The 18,506-nt window shown below is 41.5% G+C and overlaps 1 protein-coding gene across 1 annotated transcript in view; it reads left to right on the forward strand.

Annotated features, from left to right (window-relative positions):
• Nucleotides 1-18,506, forward strand: part of ALCAM (activated leukocyte cell adhesion molecule) — a gene marked incomplete at its 3' end in the record, with an annotated part of 118,939 nt that overhangs the window by 77,201 nt on the left and 23,232 nt on the right. Inside the window, exons 2-6 of the mRNA XM_081996428.1 lie at nt 8,172-8,272; nt 11,017-11,236; nt 15,267-15,331; nt 15,752-15,839; nt 16,711-16,893. Of these exons, the coding sequence (XP_081852554.1) occupies nt 8,172-8,272; nt 11,017-11,236; nt 15,267-15,331; nt 15,752-15,839; nt 16,711-16,893 (657 nt within the window). The remainder of the gene's footprint in view (nt 1-8,171; nt 8,273-11,016; nt 11,237-15,266; nt 15,332-15,751; nt 15,840-16,710; nt 16,894-18,506) is intronic.

Below are 18,506 nucleotides of genomic sequence, written 5' to 3' on the forward strand. Positions count from 1 at the left end.
CGTGCTTGTGTAGGAAAACTCTTCATCGCGTGCAGTGCATGACTGGCTGAACTGGAGAGCAAAACGCCAGTGAGATGCATGCATTGGCCTCTGTCGTCTTGACCAGAGATGGAGGAGGGGCCTGAGGATTTCTTTATTGCTAAGGTGATAGAGCCCATGCAGCCTTGGTCAGATGGGACAGGTTATCTCAGCTACTTTCGAATTATAGCTGGTTTCTTTGTACTGATAAGGAAAAAATTTAATTTGTATGGCATTTGAAAGGCATAGGGGCATGTTAGTTGTTAAGTGTTCGTAGGAGAGAAGATTTCTGAAGTGTTGATGTGTTTCCTTTCGTATTTTTTTCCTCATTTATAAGGAGAAACTCTGGGTGTTTTAAACAAGTGTAATGCTTTGTGTAGAGTAATGATAGCTGAATTCTGATGGCATTTAATGCCTGCTTTCCAGTTCTGGTGTTTTCAGTATCTCTTTAGCTTTAAATATCCTGCCTATTCCTCATGTGTACTGCCTGATGCCTTGGTGTTGCTGGGTGCAAGCCCCATCTCCCTAATCTGCCTGAGTACTTGCCAAAATTGGTGTTAAGCACGTAAGTTCTCCTGTTTGTGCGGGTTTGGCTATTTGTGTCTTTGGAGTTAAGTAGGTGTTTCTTTGACCAGCTTGTCAAAAGAGAACTCAAGATCTTCCAGAGTCACAACCATGTTTTGAGTTGGGTCTTCCCAAGAAAAACCACAACCCTGAATGTGCATTTCCCATTCAGTTACTTCACATCTTCAAAGAGCGCAAGTTAGCAGTGGCGATTCCAAAGGGTAATTGCTGTCCATTGCATCAGTGCTTATAAGATGATAAAGGATTTTTTTTTCCTGTGGTGTTAAAATTGCCTGTGCTCTAATATTATTCAGTGTTTAAAACTCATTGAAGGAATGCTGTGATAAAGTACAAGAAACCCTTCAACAAGTTCTGTTATGTTGTTTTACAAGTGTACATTACATTAAACACTGTTGGATACGTTTATCTGCAGTTAGTTTCCTCTTGGATAATATTGATGATTCTTTTGTAACTAATACTCCTTTTGAAGTCCTAGTCGCCCACATCTGAATTCGTTTCACTATTTAAATAGGTAGAGATAAGAAACAATATACTGTTTATATAACCTGTATCAGATAACATATCCACAAACACACACTCTTTTGTCTTTAATCATACTTGTATGATGAAGATAATAATGGCTTGAATTTTCTTGGAAGTGCTTGCCCTGCTGCCCTATTTTCATGCCCAGCATGTGAAACAGAGAATGATCGTAACCACCAGTCTGAAACGGGGGCTGTCATATGTGTGACTTTTGGTAACACATGCCTTTTTTTTTTTTTCTTGCTTTAACCAGTTTTTTGACATCCTGAAGTGTTTCTTGTGTTTTCTGTGCTATGTCAGAAGATTAATGACCAAGGGCACGTCTGTGTGAGCTGTGCATAAGAGTGCCTGTTGTAGCTCATGTGAAGAGGCTTGTTTTCAGTAAAGTGAGCTGGATCACAAGGATGAGCTTGTTGAAAAAATGCCACCTGGGCCTCTGTTGCAGAGGTTTGCAGACTCAAGACTGAACAGTGTTTGGCTCCCAGGCTCTTGTGGCTTGGCAAAAAGGATTATTAAAGTCTCATTATATCCATACAGGACTTACCCCTTTTTTCAGCAGACTTTATCAGGCCCGGGTAGGGAAACTAGGTCCATGACATATTTGCTGTATTTTTGTCTTCTCTGCTCCCATGATCAGTTCTGTGAATATCTTTAAAGTTTACTAAATGTCTCACTGAAAAAGTTACTTTTTGCCAGGGAAGGAACAGAGAGGGAGAAAAAATACTTAAAAGCTGAGTCCTGTCTGAAAAGTCCAACTTCCATGAAGCATGGAAGATGGCCAGCCAGCTGGAAAGCAGCTTTGCAGAAAAGGTCCTGGTGGACGCCAAGTTGAACACGAGCCAGCAATGTGCCCTTGCAGCAAAGAAGGCTAATGGTATTCTGGGCTGCATTAGGCAAAGTATTGTTAGCAGGTTGGGGGAGGCGATCCTTCCTCCCTGCTCCGTGCTGGTGAGGCCACATCTGGAGTGGAGTATCCATTTCTGGGCTTCTCAGTACAAGAGAGACATGGACATACTGGAGAGAGTCCAGTGAAGGGCCATGAAGATGATGGACTAGAGCATCTCTCCGACAAGGAAAGGCTGCGAGAGCTGGAGCTGTTCAGCCCAGAGAAGAGAAAGCTCGGGGGGATCTCATCAATGTGTACAAATACCTGAAGGGAGGCTGCAAAGAGGACCGAGCCAGACTCTTTTCAGTGGTGCCCAGTGATAGGACAAGATGCAAAGGGCACAGACTGAAATGCAGGAGGACTTAACTCTGAACATCAGGGAACACTTTTTTCTGTGAGGGTGACTGAGCACTGGCACAGGTTTCCCAGAGAGGTTGTGGAGCCTCCATGCTTGGAGATACTCAAAAGCCACCTGGACATGGTCCTGGACAGATGGCTGTAGGTGGCCCTGCGTGAGCAGGGGTTTAGACCAGATGATCTCCAGACGTCCCTTCCAACTTCAACCAACCTGTGATTCTGTGAAGTCTCTTAAATTTTTCTCTAAATAGTGCTTTTAATTACATGGAAAATATTTTTCAGTGTTAAAATCCACTTTAAGGCATTATCAATATCAACAGTTGGGACAGTACCTGCTGTCAAGTCTTGCCTCATTCGAAGCTGGAGAGATTTTTTTTTTTCTAATCCGTTTTGCATTGTACCAATACCCAGCTGTCATTCATATACTGCTTTGTCTTAGAAAAAGAAGAAAAGGTACTGTTAATAAAAGCATGTCCAAAGAAGAGCAACAAAGCTGGTGAAGACTCTAGAGCACAAAGTCTTATGAGGAGCAGCTGAGGGAACTGGGGTTGTTCCGTTTGGAGAAAAGGAGACTGAGGGGAGACCTTATCGCTCTCTACAACTCCCTGAAAGGAGGTTGTAGCGAGGTAGGTGTCAGGGGAAGTTGTGCCAGGGGAGGTTTAGATGGGATATTAGAAAAAATTTGTCAAGCACTAGAACAGGTTGCCCAGGGAAGTGATTGAGTCACCATCCCTAGAGGTATTTAAAAGACTTGTAGACAAGGCACTTAGGGACATGGCTTAGTGGTGGAGAGTTGGCAGTCTTAGGTTAATTGTTGGACTCAATGATCTTAAGAGTCTTTTCCAACCCAAATGATTTTATGATTCTGAAAGGTTACTTCCTAATCCTAAGAAAATGTAATTACTATTTTTGTGAAATACTGACATTTCCTGAATGACACCATTTAGGCTGGTACCAACCATTTAGGTTGGTACCTAGGTGGATGCTCAAGAGGAACTATGTTTATGCCTATATAGCTGAAATCCCTTGAGGAAGTGGAAGGCAGAAAGAAAAATCTGCCTGTTGCTGCTTCAGAGCTGATAGCAAACAACTTAATAAAATACTTATTTCACGAGGCAAAGCTTTTTAATGTCCCACAACGTATTAAGTACCTAGAGAGAAGATGGGAGGGCCAAAACCTCAAGTAAAGATTTGAAGTGCTAATCCTAACTTAGATTTTCCAAAGTAGTTAACTACAGTTTCCGAAGTAGATACTAAATAGACATAATAGTTCTTGGGTTTGGACACTTCCATTCCAGAAGCTGCTAATTGACCTCCCGTGTTTGCTGCTGCTGATTGCTGCAAAGAGCTATAGCAGCCAATGTGTCCTGCTGTTCTCTGGTAATGAGACCTTGCTCCTTGGGTCCAGAAAATGTAATAGAACACATCATCGCTGAACCTGCTGGGGCAGAAGCATCAGCGGTGAAAAATTAGGTACAGAAGAAGAACACAGGACAGCTTTGTAGATCTAAAACTTCATTTAAATCAGTGGACTCCAGCTTATTGAGGGAGGTTCAGCTGCCCAGTTTTCCTTTGCTTTAGTAACTGGAAGTCAGCTGTGCTATGGGCCAGCTGAGCAGGCCAGTGAGGATGAGTTTCGGGCAGTACCTCTGCTAGTCACAGTTTTCAGATACAGGTTCATAGTCTCCCACGAATCTTGCATCTAAAGGGTGTTTGAACAGGCCTTGTTCTGTTTTACATCATTTGTCACAAAAATGTTACTCTTAAGCACTTAGAAAAGGTGTTTGTGGCAAGAAAAATATTCAGCATTTCAAATAGAAGGTAGAGGTAGAAAACATGGCTGCTTTCCACATGCTTCCTACAGCTTTTGTTATTTCCTTGGACAAACATCAGCTTCCTGATTTTTAGATATTCACCTTCTATCTATTACTCATATGATCGTGTTGATTTAAAAATAATAATTAGTCTAAATTATGACCTGCACCATATACCCTTGGTGAGTATCTAAAATAACAGCAGCACCTCCTCTGCCTTTAAGCCTCTGATCAAGTGGTCAGAATTTTTTGTTTTGTCACCCAAATAATGTGAGTGCCGTCTGGTTCTTCCTTTGTGAAACAGAGGCAGAGAGAGGGGCAAAGAAGGATGCCAGTTAGCACTGCCATGGGGACGTGGAAAGTACTGTAATTAAAAGCATCAACAGCAAATGCCATCTCAATTTAGCAATGTCCTGCTGGGATCTTTCTCTGTCACACCTCCTGATGCTGCTTGCTTTCTTTCCGTGTCTGAACCGACGTGGAAAGGTTTAATCTGGCTCAGAGTTTCTTCAGCGCTGGATCAAAGCTGGGGAAATGAGTTAAAAACCTCAGCCTGTATGTAAAGACATGGAAGGAAAGCGAGCTGGATTAACCTGGTATATAGGTGTAACTCACAAGTAGTTCAAGTAGAGCTTCTCCCGGCGTATGTGGGACAAGATCCTGCCTCTGAATTATCCTGCCTCTGATCTAGTGGTGTTATTAACAGTGCTAGTTCAGTTTTAGAAGATGACGTCTGATAATCATGCAGGGGATCTGGCTGAGCTCTTAATTAGCTACAGAAAGGTGCATCAGAAATACAGCAAAGCAGGGCATGATGTCCCGTGACTTCTTGTAGTGTTATTCCCTACAGTTGCCTTTGCGCCCTCCTGCAGTTAATGAGGTACAAGGGCCTTGACATTGACCCTGTGTTGTGTTAGGGCATGGAACAATTTGTCATGTATTTGTAGATCCTCGTTTCATTTTCTTTTTCTTAGAATGAGCTGCAAAACTATGTCAAGGGCTGTGAGAAAATGATGGTTGATGGTAAGCACTGTCGTTTCATTAAGCAATCATTTTCTTATATTTTTTTCTTCATCCCACCATCTTACAAATATATCTAATAGCAACAGAGAGAGGAATTCCCAGATTTTTGAGGTGGTTTTTTGTTTGTTTGTTTCTTAAATGTATAGGTTTGCCAAGTTGTTTTGCGGAGTTTACTGCAGTTCCCGCAGTGAAAGTTTGCAGTTATTCAACTAGTTTACACTTCTTAAATGTCCTAGATTTGTTGCTACAGAAATGGGAGGAGAAAATTTTACACCAGGACCCCTTGTATGCTTCTAAGGACCATTTCTCTGTATTTGAAGTAAAACTGTGTCTTTCTGGTTCTATGTTAACAAATTCCTAAAAAACTGTATGATTTTAGTTTAGGCACAACTTATGGCAAGACATGATTTGGGGGTGGTGGTGGGGTGTCCATCCTACAGAATGCCTTTCAAATGAAAGAGTTCTTCTAAAATCAGAGGACAGTCAGGCCAGTCTTTATCAGGCCATTCATCAGCTACCTGCTCCGAACGCTATAAATGTAAATCCTTTCCAGAAACAGTTTCATTCACCCTGGTGAGGCTGGCTGTCAAATCTTTGGTAGTGTATACTTGTTACCTCAGCAACTTGCAGGGGTTAAATGGGTGCCTAGGAAAGAATTACAGATTTACAGAATTACAGATCCCACAGTGTCTTTTTGTTTTCCCCTAATGACAGGGAATATCTGTTAGCAGGAGGAGCAGTTTCTGTTATTCCATGTGATGCAAAATACCGTTACAGAATTTCAAATTGCTAAATGGCACTTGACTGGAATTTGAACGGGTACTACCCAGCTTACTAATTGAATATATATTTGCAAGTCTCTTGTAATTTTTACCCATGGGAGAGAGGAACCAAAAAGGACTGTTTCTAGCTCCAGCAGAAATGAAAATTGGGATTCAACTTGCAAAGCCGAAGTTGCGTTGTCCCCCTCCTGGGAATCAGAATGAGAATGAGTGCAAAAGAGGGCTAAGCGAAAAATCTGTTCAAGCTTTGAATTTTACTTCCATTTATAGTTTAATTTTGTAAAACATCGGCCCTATTTCCATTAAATTGAAGTTAGCTGATTTCTTAAAAAAAAATTTTGTTTCATTTTTAGAAATTGCACTTACTCAGCACCATCTAGTGGACCAACTGCTGTTGTCGTTTAGAAAACAGCTGGTCTTCGTGATCCATACAGCACATTAGAGCATGCTGTCCTTATACTGTGAATGATGTACCTAAAGTACATTTGTGACTAATTATATAACAGAATCAGAAGAAGATTAGCAGTTGTTTAGTTGAAAAGGAGGGGTGTGAAGGAAAGAAAGTTTAAGAAATGTGCGGGTAGTGGTGCCTGTTATCTCTTGCGTTCCTTTAGTCCATGCAGCTCCAGCCTGCTTGCCTGCTTCTCTGCCTTACCACGTAATGCAGTCTAGGTTGTGGGCTTCTCTAAGGTAGGATTTTGGAATGCTATTTCTCTGTGCGGTTCCATGCAGCACAAATCACATCCTGATCATCACTGCCATACAAATGATAAATGTGAGCTGGTGCTAACAGTGAGCTCTGAAGTCCTCACCTGAGGAGAATTCACTGGAGTATTTCTAATTTAAATTGTAGACAAGGAATTTGATGTTTGACTCTGAAAATACATTATTTTGTTTAAAGACAAAAAAATCCCTTGAGAAAACCTCCCTATAGAGTGCACACATGCAGAAAGCAAGAGAATTGTCAGGTCATGCCAGTGGCTGCTTCGGGACTCGGGAAGAGATAAGGGGGCTGCGGTCTTTTTGGGGGTGCATGGGAACAGGTTTGCTTTCTCCAGCTCTAGCAAGAAGGGCTGAATCTCTGGAAAAATTAATGTCTCTAGAAGCCTGGGTGTTTCTACAGCAGCATCCTACTGCTCTCTCTTAAATAAGGTTTCTTTGGCAGCAGGCCTTTGATTTTGTAGCTCCAGTTGCAAATGAAGGGAGAACAAAGGGGGAGATTCTGAGTCTCTGGGCAGAAGACCCTGACAAAAGCCACAGACTGTGGGTGAGAGCAGGCAGCCAGTGCACTTGCTCAGTAACACCGGGCAAGCACCAGAGGCAAAACCTCCCTCCAGTGTAAGCTGCAGCGAGCATCACCGAGAGCAGGGGGGACTACGGAAAATAGGAGCAAAGCAAAGTTGCATTATAGCAAATGCACCAAATCGTAACATCTTCCCCTTTAAACTTCCTTGTGTTTTAAGATTTCATCACTTTAGGGTCTGTTGTTTTTGTTCAATTCACGTGTTTTGAACAATGAAAATAAGTGGGTCAGTTTTATTCTGTAAATTTGTATGCATTAGCACAACAAAATTGTGCTGAAGTTTCCAAAAAAGCTATTCTTAAATAATTCATAGAAGCATTTAACTTCATTTTTCCAAAATCTAAATGTGCAGAATAGTTTGTTTCCCAGGTTTAAGGGAACCTAGCACTTAGAAAAGAAAGAGAGTGTTGTTTAAGTTTTTATGTAGTGCAGCAGTCAGAATATCACTTGTCTGCTGGCCTCCTCACAATACTGCGTTGCAACATAACCTCTCTAGGCAGGAACGGCTGGTTCTTCAGATGAAAATAAAGGTTCAGGGATTTTCCTTTTCAAGTTTTAAGTTTGGGACAATAGCTGTGGCTACTGATTGTTCTGTACATGTTTATGCAGTTGAGCGGGTGCAGTTCCGTTTTGGAAATCCATTTGGCTCCCGCTAACTACAGCAGAAAACATGGGTCCAAAAAGGTCAAAATGTAAATGAATTTAGTGACAGGAATCCTGTTTTGTCAGAGGTTTGGGGATAAGTCCTACGTGCTGCAGAATACCCGTTTACGGGGGACGTGTCTCTGCTTTTGTAATAGCTGTGAACCAAATGTTGACTAGCATATGGGAATTCAAGAAAATACTTAAAATTGTTTCCTCTCTTTCTGTTTCTCCTCTAGCTCTGGGATTGTACACAGTAAATGCAGTATATGGAGATACTATTACTATGCCTTGTCGTCTAGAAGTACCAGATGGTCTTATGTTTGGAAAATGGAAATATGTAAGTATAGCTTACCTTTACATTCATTAGAGCTGATACAAGATGATGTGTGTGTTTTGTGTTTGAGATTACAAGACTCCAATTGATGGGATTTCTGCCTCGGATGTGAAGACGTTCATTCCTGTGTTTGTAAGACTGCAGGATTCCAATCTGCATAATTTTGCTAAGCATAGATTAGAGGTTTGAGGAATTAATCTCATAGTTCAAGAGAAATAATTATTCGGGAGTTCTCTGCCAACCTGTATTAGAGATCTGGCATGTTACCCAGTGGTGTCTCACTCGCTTGACGGAGCCATCGTTGTACATTTGAATACTTTTGAAGCAGGCTGCCTGAAGCAGGGCATGCTTCATGCCTAGGAAAGCGCTGTCCTCCGGTCTGGTTGATCTGACAGTCACTCCATACTGTTTCATGCTTCAGTTTGTTTAGTGCACAGCAAAGAAGAGGGCAGAGCTGACCTTACTAGAGTTGCTGGTGGTTTCACTTTGCCATTTCTAGTGTGTGGAGAATGGAGGCAAAAACGCCAACGCTCAGTGGGAACACTGCAGGATGCACCACTTCTATATGCGATCGGTATCCAGGGCCAAAAGGAGAATAAGCGTATCAAAGTCAAATGAAACCTGGAAACATACATGGAAGAAACTGTCAGGATACCAAAACCCTTTTGCTTCTCAGACTGACATCGAGACAACTGGTTTTCCCGCTACTGGAGAGTTCATTTAAATCTCCTCTCATGCTCAAACCAAAATGTTAACAGCAAGAACCGGTGATATTTAATCTGACAGTGACTTTAAAATTACGCAGTTCTCTCTCTCTTTTTAAATGGCATCCACCTGCCTATTTTACAGCAGACTGGTCTGCTATGGGGCATGTTTCATAATCCCCCCTGGTTCCTTTCCCTGGACCTGGAATTCTGCAGCTTTTGCAGCCCTCATCCACTCAAGAGTTCCTGCTCCATAGGCATGTTTTGGGAAATGAAGTCAGAAGTCTGTGGAGAACGTTTCCCTAAAAGGGACAGTGAAACTGTTTCATATAAGTGTTCGTAAGATGCAGGGCCTACATTTTGCAATGTGCTTTTTAGTCTGCTGACTTTTCTTGGGAAGAATTCCATCTGTATGAAGATGCAAGGCTATTTTGAGAAAAAGAAATGCATTATTTCTTTCTGGTGCATTTGGATTGCTCATCTCTGACAAGTACCAAGCAGCAAGTGGAGATATTATAGCTTCTCCTAAATCGAAAGGGACACGAAACCTAATGTGCAGAAAATCCTGTTCGATTGCTATTGTATGAAATTTTTGACACAGCCCACTCAACCAAGTGAAAGTGATGCCCATTCTCCCTGGGCAGCTCCCAGCATGGCAACACTTGTTCTTAGCAGGGGGAGGGTTTGGTTTAGGTTTTTTTGGTCGGGTGATTATTTCATTGGAAGAAGGAGGAACTCCGTTTTCTGCTCTGCTGCCTTGAGAGTAGCGATTCAGGTTGCTGGTGAGAGCCCCAGGGCGCTGGGAGACTGGTACCGTGGCAGGAGCAGGTGTTGCTCCCTTTGGCGTTTACCTGTACGTGCTCGTGCACTGGGTAGGCTTATGGAGTTAAGAGCGCGTTTGCACCTGACCTCCAATTTTGTGTGCTTCAAGTCAAGGCAAAGCTTTCTTTACAGTGTGACAGATATCTAGAGTAATCCAAGAGTTAAAAGTGGGAGAGGAAGAAAGACTATAAGGGAATTTAAACTTCACTTTGGCTGTTGCCTTCTGCTCCCTGCCTGGCTCCGACACCACTCATCTCATCTCACAGCATCGTCATGCTTTTGTGGGCTCTGCAGTCAAGCTGAGGTATTGTGCTGGGAACACTACTCGCATCAGTGCTGCAAGGTGCAAGGGATAAAAAGGAACGAAAACCTCTTCCAGCCCCCGGCACAATACTGAACGTAGAGATTGAGTCAGCCTCTCACCTCATTTTATTTAAAGGCAGACAGTGTCTGTCCCTGCTCAGGGTGGGACAGAGGGGGATGATGAAATCCTGCAGAACTCAGCCTCTAACTTTTTCTCTCATAAAAATAAATTTTTGATATGGTAGGTTTGTGCAAGGCTCTCAACTTTGTATTCCTTCTTAGGATGGCAACATGGCAACTGCATACTTACTAATACTAGGAGGATGTCTAGAAAATGATGTTTTTGCAGATTATCCTGAGGTGCATAAATAACAATATTTGATTGTATGTATATTCCCATTCCATAAGCTCTTGGGTCCTTTAAAAACAAAGGGGGGGAAAAAAAAGCTAAAACCTAATTTAGAATAAAATAGGCAGTTATGCCTGATTAAATCCTGCATTTGGAATGAAGTCTGAATATCCCAGACAAACAATATGAATATGTAAAACAATGATGGGAAAAAAAGGAAGCCTAGCTCACAAATGCTTCTATTTCGAATACTTTTTCATACAAACAGAGGCAGGTGATGCCAGAACCACCAGCCTTCATCAGAGAAAGCCTTATGCTATGCTGAGATTGAGCCAAAGGATTGAAATTATTTCTACTGATGATATTCTTGGTGTGTACCATGGCAGTCAAACTAGCTCTCGTATTACACTGAATTTCTTGTTTGTACAGCAGAAATTAATCAGGGGAAAAAAAAAATCTGATGTACTTTTCAGATTTCTTTAAATTATGGGTTTGTACCAATTGCAGATCTTCAGGAACTTCTAAATGAGTGTTTATGCAAAACAGAGATGTTTATTTTTTTATTATAGGAAATGCCAAATGGATCTCCAGTATTTATTGCCTTCAGATCATCAACAAAAAAAAATGTACAGTATGATGATGTACCAGACTACAAAGACAGGTTGAGTCTTTCAGAAAACTATACATTATCCATCAAGAATGCAAGAATCAGCGATGAAAAGAGATTTGTATGTATGCTAGTTACAGAAGATGATGTTTCTGAAGAGCCAACGATAGTCAAAGTCTTCAGTAAGTAAATCTAGTTGTTACTACCGTTAGCATTCATCTGCATCTGAATCGTAAATTATGGAAACTTCTGTTTAAGGAAAGGATTAAAGCCAAGAAAGTAAGTTTGGCTGAGTAAGTTACTAAGACTAGCAAATTTCTGCAGCTTTCAAAAATGTAATCTACTGGTGGCATTTACGTAACAGGACTGCCTGCACTTGCAGTTTATTCATGATAAGTGCTGGCTCAAAGAGAATTTTAGGCTTTGATAATGACTCACTTATGTGATGTCATTTGGCCTTGGAAATGAAAAATATAAAATTAGCACTGATTATTTTCCATTTGTTCTCTGAGTGAATTCTTCTGCAGGAGGGAAGCATTAACTGTGTGAGGTCTGCAGGATTACATCAGTGGCGAGGTTTTAACCAGCTCTGAGTAGCTAGTATGCAACAGTATGAACTGTGAGACAGTGAGAGGCTGGAAAATGAGTTTCTAGCCCCATATACTTACTTTGTCCCACGCTGAGCTATCAGGAGGAAGACCAGTCTCCAGTTCTGTTTTAGTGCACAGCAAAATTTATTAGCGCTTGGTAGCGCTACAAACCGATTGCAAGGCTGATCCACAGCGCAAACCCCAGTGCTCTGAGCCCGCACAAGAGCATGGACAAACCTGGCCTCCTCCTGGTGCTGATTCAGAGCAGACATGTAATCCCTCAAACCCTGACTCAGCTTGTGGAGGAGGCTGTTACCCCTTTTCTAGGGGCGCAGGGCTGCTGAGGCCAAGGTTAGCGTTTGTAAATGCTGCCCTGTGACTGTGATGGATATCTTCCTCAGCTTCATGTTTTTATATGGCTTTTTTTGGCCTTTGTTGCTCTTCAGATGCAGGTGTACGCTGTCAAATAAGTCTCTATTGTGGGAATGCATTGCTTGCAGGGATGGGCAGTTTCAAACAGATGACACTTCTGCTTGAAAAACATGAATTCATGTTTTTGAAGGGCACCCTTACTCTTCTCTCAGAGAGAAGGTGCCAGGGAGTCATCAGTGGTATCTAGGTAGCAGTTTGTCAGTGGCATAAATGAGTTTGAAGCTAGATTAGGAGCCAACAGTAATTCCTTTCCCTCATTTCACTTTCAATTTGACTGCAAGAACAGTCAAATTAATGACAACAGGGAGGAGCGTGCTCAGAGCACGCATAGCAAACACAGCGCTTCAAAGGAAATAATAAAGAATTACTATGTTTACTTATCGCACAGCAGTAAATATGTAGATGAGACAGTGGTATATGATGAAACAAAATGCTAACTGCTTGAATTACTGTGTACTGTACTAAATATTAACACAATGCTAACTCAGCCATGGAGCACAGCTTGTATGCTTTATTGTATGCATTAATACGAATGGAGAAAGCTTCTATTTACTAAGGAGGATAAGAATAGAGGATGCCATGCATGTAATATGGCTGACTTAGCACTGCAAGGAAAAAAACACCTTTGCAGTTTTTCAGTTTTGAGTTCACAACTTTATTTAGGGTTCTCTTAACATTTCTCTGCGTTTAACTTCCTTGAGTCTGGTTTTGGAGGTTTCTTTTTTTGTGCTTGCTTGCTTGTTCTAATTCCAAAAGAGTTAAGACTAGCCCGCAAGCTTCATTTATTTAACCGGCGTAGTTTCCAACACAGTGAATCACAGATACGGAGCTAGGCTGCAGCAGTGCGAACCCTCATAAACCAAAATCTTGTGTACCTGAAACTCGGCTGAAGTCATGACTGAAGCTGAGTTTCACTGGAGCTTGTCACGTCCTCAGCTGTGCTACCTGATTAACTCAGAACTAACGAGCTGGAATGGCTCATTGCAGCGGTACCACCTGCCAGTCTCACTCACTGGACTATTCAAACAAGCTCTTACCAGCTTTCCAGGTGGATCCTGTCAGCATCTTTTTTCTGGAATTAAATGGCCAGTTTCCAAAGCGGAGCAGCCCCGCAGACGCGAGCTGCTCTCCTGCTACACGGGTGCTTGGCTTTTGCAGGCAATGAGCTCTTGACCCCCTTATTGCAGGGCCTGTACAGAGTTGCAAAGTACTCTGGCAAGCTTTTAAGCTGAGAGATAAGCAGTGTGCTGAAGGTGCAAACCCACCAAAGTGGGCTCTGCTGCTGGCAAGTTTAAAATGTCTTCTTGCTTTAGATGCTGAGCTAGTAAATGCCAAATAAGTCTTTTATATAGTGGTGCACGTGCTGCGGGCATCTGGCAGCCGGTGTTTCCTTTTGGAGGCTGCTCTGGGAGGGCAGGTGGTGGGCTCCCAACGGAGCACCTGCTTGGTCACCAGAGCACCCAAAATAAGGAGAGCCACACAGGGGCCACGGAGCAGGAGGTCCTTCCTTTCCCTTGGTATGAGCGTTGCAAGGGGAGTCCAAAGCATGGGGTAGGTCTTCTCAAACCAGTCCTGGGAGAAATGAGAAATGAAAGGAAGCGAAGCCGAGGTGGGAGAGGGTGTTGCAGTTTTGTGGTTTGATCAGCTGGTGGCTGTGACAGGCAGCCAACTATGCCTGTTTATGGGACCTGAAAATCAGAACCAGAAGGCCTGTTAATGGTCTTGTAAAACCTCATTTGCTTGAATTGACATGAAAATGTTTTGTCTTTGACAGGTTCTTACAGAAAATAGGTTAACCTTTTTCCTTTAAAACTAACAAAAGAGAAATAAACATGCACATATCTTAAAAAAAAAAAATAAAAAATAATCTTTATTAGCCCTTTGAAGAAATTGTGGTGGTGTATAGCTTTGACTGTTTCTTTTGTTTGTTTTTGGTTTTTGCCACAAGCAAAGTTGTTGGAAAATGTTAGATGAATAGCTTCTTTTATTGGCTTTCATTTCCCTTTTGAGCTGTTCTTGTTCCATCCTGGTGTAGCCTTCCAAGCAAAGAATATCTGTGCATTTGCATGCACACAAACACACGTGCACACGGAGCGAATGGATTATTGTGGAAACATGTAGGCTTGCTATCTTTGTGACTGCAGGAGCAGTGCACCTGCACATTAGGAACTTCATCAGTGTGTAGAGATTCTGGCAAGGTGGTGTGAAGTTCACTTCGGGCTGGGATTACTGGCATACATACATTATTTCATAGGGAGCTTGATTTGGGAAAAAGTTTCTGTAAGCTGTCATAGTTAAGGACATTTCAGTCTGTAAAAGTATGTAATATGTATGCTTAGTTAAGCAGTATAGCTAGGGTGTAGAGGCTTTCTTTGACTGTATAAACATTGATTTATTTTTTCCCCCTTATTTTTTTAAAATTGTGGGGAAAACTGTCTCTTTTGGAGATAAAGATTTGCATTCCAGGCTTCAGGCCAAACTATTTTAACAGACAAGCTATATAGTCTCTAGAAAGTAGTTTTTTATGATGGAAATGCTGATAGATCCTCCACTTTGGCAAGCTAAGAGGTCTATCTACCATAATAAAAGTAAGTAAGAAGACATACTGGCAGGGAAGAAAAAGGTTATTTTTTTAAGAGAGTCGTAACTAACTCAGAATCAGTTAAAGTAATTACACTTATCTCTATAATCTGAATTTCTTAAACGTAACAATCCCAGTTAGGAAAAATAAATGTTAGAAGAATGATTAGGTTGTATTTGTTCCTTTATAACGTGACAGCTCAGCTACAGTAATATCCACACTAAAGCTGCTTTTCTGTTGCTATAGTTTCTGTACCACTGGTTCTTCCTCCAGCATGTGTATCATATAAATCAGCTAGATCAGGTTCTCTCCTCCCAGGTGCTGAACTAGTCTGCCTGGCTAAAATATATGTTGTCCGAATGCATGGAATTCATTATGGAAGGTATGACAAGTTTTAAGGTGATGGTTTTTCCTTTTCAATCCATTTGCTAATACTGAGGTAGAAGTATCTCACTTTTTCTTCTTCTAATGGCAAAGCATAGGTAAGACTGTGCCAGGCCAGATTGTTCTATTTAGTGTCAAAGTCCATGTACCTTTCAGTAACTTTTTGTTTTTCAAAAAGCTGTTTGTGCTCCCTTCACTAGTACTTGTATCCTATTTATGTTTTAGAACAACCCTCTCAACCAGAAATCTTACATCAAGCAGACTTCTTAGAAACAGAGAAGCTACAAATGGTAAGAGCAGCATTCTCCTTCAAATTTATGTGCCTGATGGCCGCCCAAAGTCCCTTTACAGTTGAGGCAGAGCGAGGTGATGGACTGAGGCTCAGAGAGGGTGCGTGTGCGTGCGTGCACACCTGCCTGTGAGAGATCGTGTCTGTAGCCAGCCTGAGTGCAGAGCAGTTCCCTTGCCACTACTGTATTAGCCCTGCCTGGTTCTGCAAACAGGGGCCATCCTGATCTTAGACTCACCACCGAACCCTTTCACAAATTGTACCTAAGTCTCACTGATGGGATTTGTCCTATTTTTAAAAAAGTGGTTTGGGCTGTGCATTTGAACTTTCTAGAAATTTTTACCCAAGCAGATAAGCAAAAATAGTATTATATTAAAACATAGTGGAGAAAAACAACGACTAATTCCTATCTGTTTTGCAGCTTGGGGAGTGCGTTGCAAGAGATAGTTACCCCGAAGGCAACGTTACGTGGTACAAAAATGGGAGAGTGTTGCAGGCCGTGGAAGAAGGTACAGTTCAGTAATGGTCAATGTCCCTGAATTCACAGAGAAGTACATGCACGAAGAACTGTCCTTATAAGAGTTGCTCTACTTTAGTCTAATGTATTGTTCCTTTGAGTAAAACTATGCCTATGGAAAGATGAAACTGGAAGGAAATGTCTAGGCCTTTCAGAGTACACAAGCTATGCCGTATTATGTCTCTCTCTCAGTTCCAGCTTGAAAACCACATCATGGGGAGGAGGTTTGCCTTTGTTAATGCTGTTGCGAAGCTATTGTTGAACCTGTGTAGCTAGTAGAAACCTGTATCTAATTTCCAACTTCTTATAAGGCATTAACTGTCTCAATCTCACACTTATGTCATATTGCGGTTTGGACCATCCAGGTCATTGTCTCCTTATAGAGGTATTTATTTTCCAGGATATTTAAGAAGAACCTTTTTTTTTTTCCCCTCTCCCTTTCAACTTTGATTTTGACAGGCTGCTCAGACCACAATATTTTACCTTCCATAAAGTAGAGAATAGTTACAAAATTAAGGTATAAATGTTATCATAAAAATTTGGTTTTGCCAGCACTTTGAGGCCTCCTTTCTGTCTTACAAATTAGGCTGAGATTTGTATTAAAAAACCCACCAGTTTGCAGTTAGTTTTTTGTTTTGATTTTATTTAAAATACGCAGTATGTTAGGAGTACCTTGTTGATAAAATGTTCTGGTATACATCAGTGGCAGTACTAGAGGAAAACTGTTTGTACAGTCTCATGGGTAATTTGTCATGTTGCTTGCATGTTTGCAGCCTGATAAAAAATACAGACCAGGCAACAAAATGTAGGAAAAAGGTTGCAAATTCTGTCTGTGTGACACTGAAACAGTATTTCCTTTTCAGTCGTGGTCATAAATTTGCAAAAAATTGTGGACAGATCAACTGGACTCTTCACCATGACTTCATCTCTTCAGTACATGCCAACAAAGGAAGATGCAAATGCCAAGTTTTCTTGCATTGTGACATATTATGGACCATCTGGCCAGAAAACAATACAGTCAGAACCAGTTGTCTTTGACGTTCACTGTAAGTTATTAAAAAGCATCTGTTGCTGTACGAAGTCTACCTTGGGGGGGGAGAAGCAAAATCAGAGGCAGACATTGCTGCTTGGCTCTCGAGATGGTTTCTTCAAAGCTGATCTGTAGCAAGAAGGTCTGAGTACATTGTCTCTGTAATTTTTACATATCTTCAGATTTACCTGAGATTTCTTGCTTTCTAACAGTAGAATACTGAATATAAGTAAAAGGAAAAGTGGTAACCACAAAAAGTTGCAGTGAAATGGGCTTTTCAGAACTTTAATGGAAGTTAGTGTGGTTGATTAGAGTGACTCTCTGTGCCCCCTAAAATATGCAATAAATACACAGTAGAGTTTTTAGTATACCCACATGTTCTTCATTTTTGCAGGGTCAGCTAATGCTGGCAGACTAGCTTGCACAAAATGCAGTAGTTTCTCTACAGCTGCAAGATGCTGATTTTTACATTTTAAAAGTATCATTTCAATATTGGTAGACTTTTAAGTAGAGAATTTGTGTAAATAAGTACTTCCAGCTGGCCTAAGTCCTAAAGTAACTTCCATGCTGTGTTACTGACCAATGTGGTAATCCTCCTTTGAATAAAAAAAACAGGCAGTTGGCAAAGAAAGATCAGATGTGGTGGTAGCACTTAGAAAGGGGGGGGGGAAGAGGCATTTCAAAGTCTTGTATAACGACACTTCTGAAGGACTGTAGAAGGCAGCAGGTTGTAGCTGCCAGAGGAACAGGAGATATGCAATACGTCCAGTCAAGTGTTTTCCTTTCTTCACACTTCAGGTAATACCTCAGCTTATAAAAGAAAAGTCCCTCTTTTGGCAATGATAGGGTCTAAGTATACAGTCCAGCATCTAATAGGGTCCTAGTATACATTGTGTAACAACTTGGTAATCCAGCTGAATACAAAGAAAATTAGTAAGGCACTGGTTTTCTCCAGCTAGCATGTGTGCTCCATGGCCTTGAAAACAAAAGCCACAGGCTTGAAGTGGCAGGGTATGTTCTACCTAGATGATTAGCTGCTTCTCCTTCATAGATAAAGTTTGTTGAACTGCAAAGTTTTGAACTTGGTCACATGAAATCAAACCTTGGAGCAGTTGCTCCTTGGTTTCACCTGGAGAAGCTGCAGTAAATTAAGGCCACCTTTTCACCAGCTGTTTCTCCAGAATGACAACCAGCAGAACTAATGGAGAAGAAAACCTCTGGGACAGCAACCATTATCCTTGGAAATAACATAGAGATTTCAAGCCTGCAGACACCTATTCCATCACTTTAAAGCTAGAAGTTTTATTTATTTTTTGATTTTCCTTTAAAGTTGAGTACCAAATTTCACTGGGATTTTTTTCTGTCATTTGTGGAGCCCCATGACCGTGAATAACTCCTGCTGTGCATGGCAGATGTTGACAAGGAAGAAGTGTAATGACCAGAAAGCCCTTGTTGCTACTGCTTGCCAAGAGATGCTTTGCTGTCCTCATTTCCCCACCACTTTGGTGCATTAGGCTACTTCACCTGTTGAGGATGAGGCTCTTGCAGGTTTCTGTGATGCATGTACTACATGCATTTGTAATTAAGGACTAGCCAAAGCAAAGGAAAAAGAAGGCTGCACAGCCCTGC

Source organism: Phaethon aethereus (assembly GCF_964289735.1).
Source record: "Phaethon aethereus genome assembly, chromosome: 1".
Lineage (NCBI taxonomy): Eukaryota > Metazoa > Chordata > Aves > Phaethontiformes > Phaethontidae > Phaethon > Phaethon aethereus.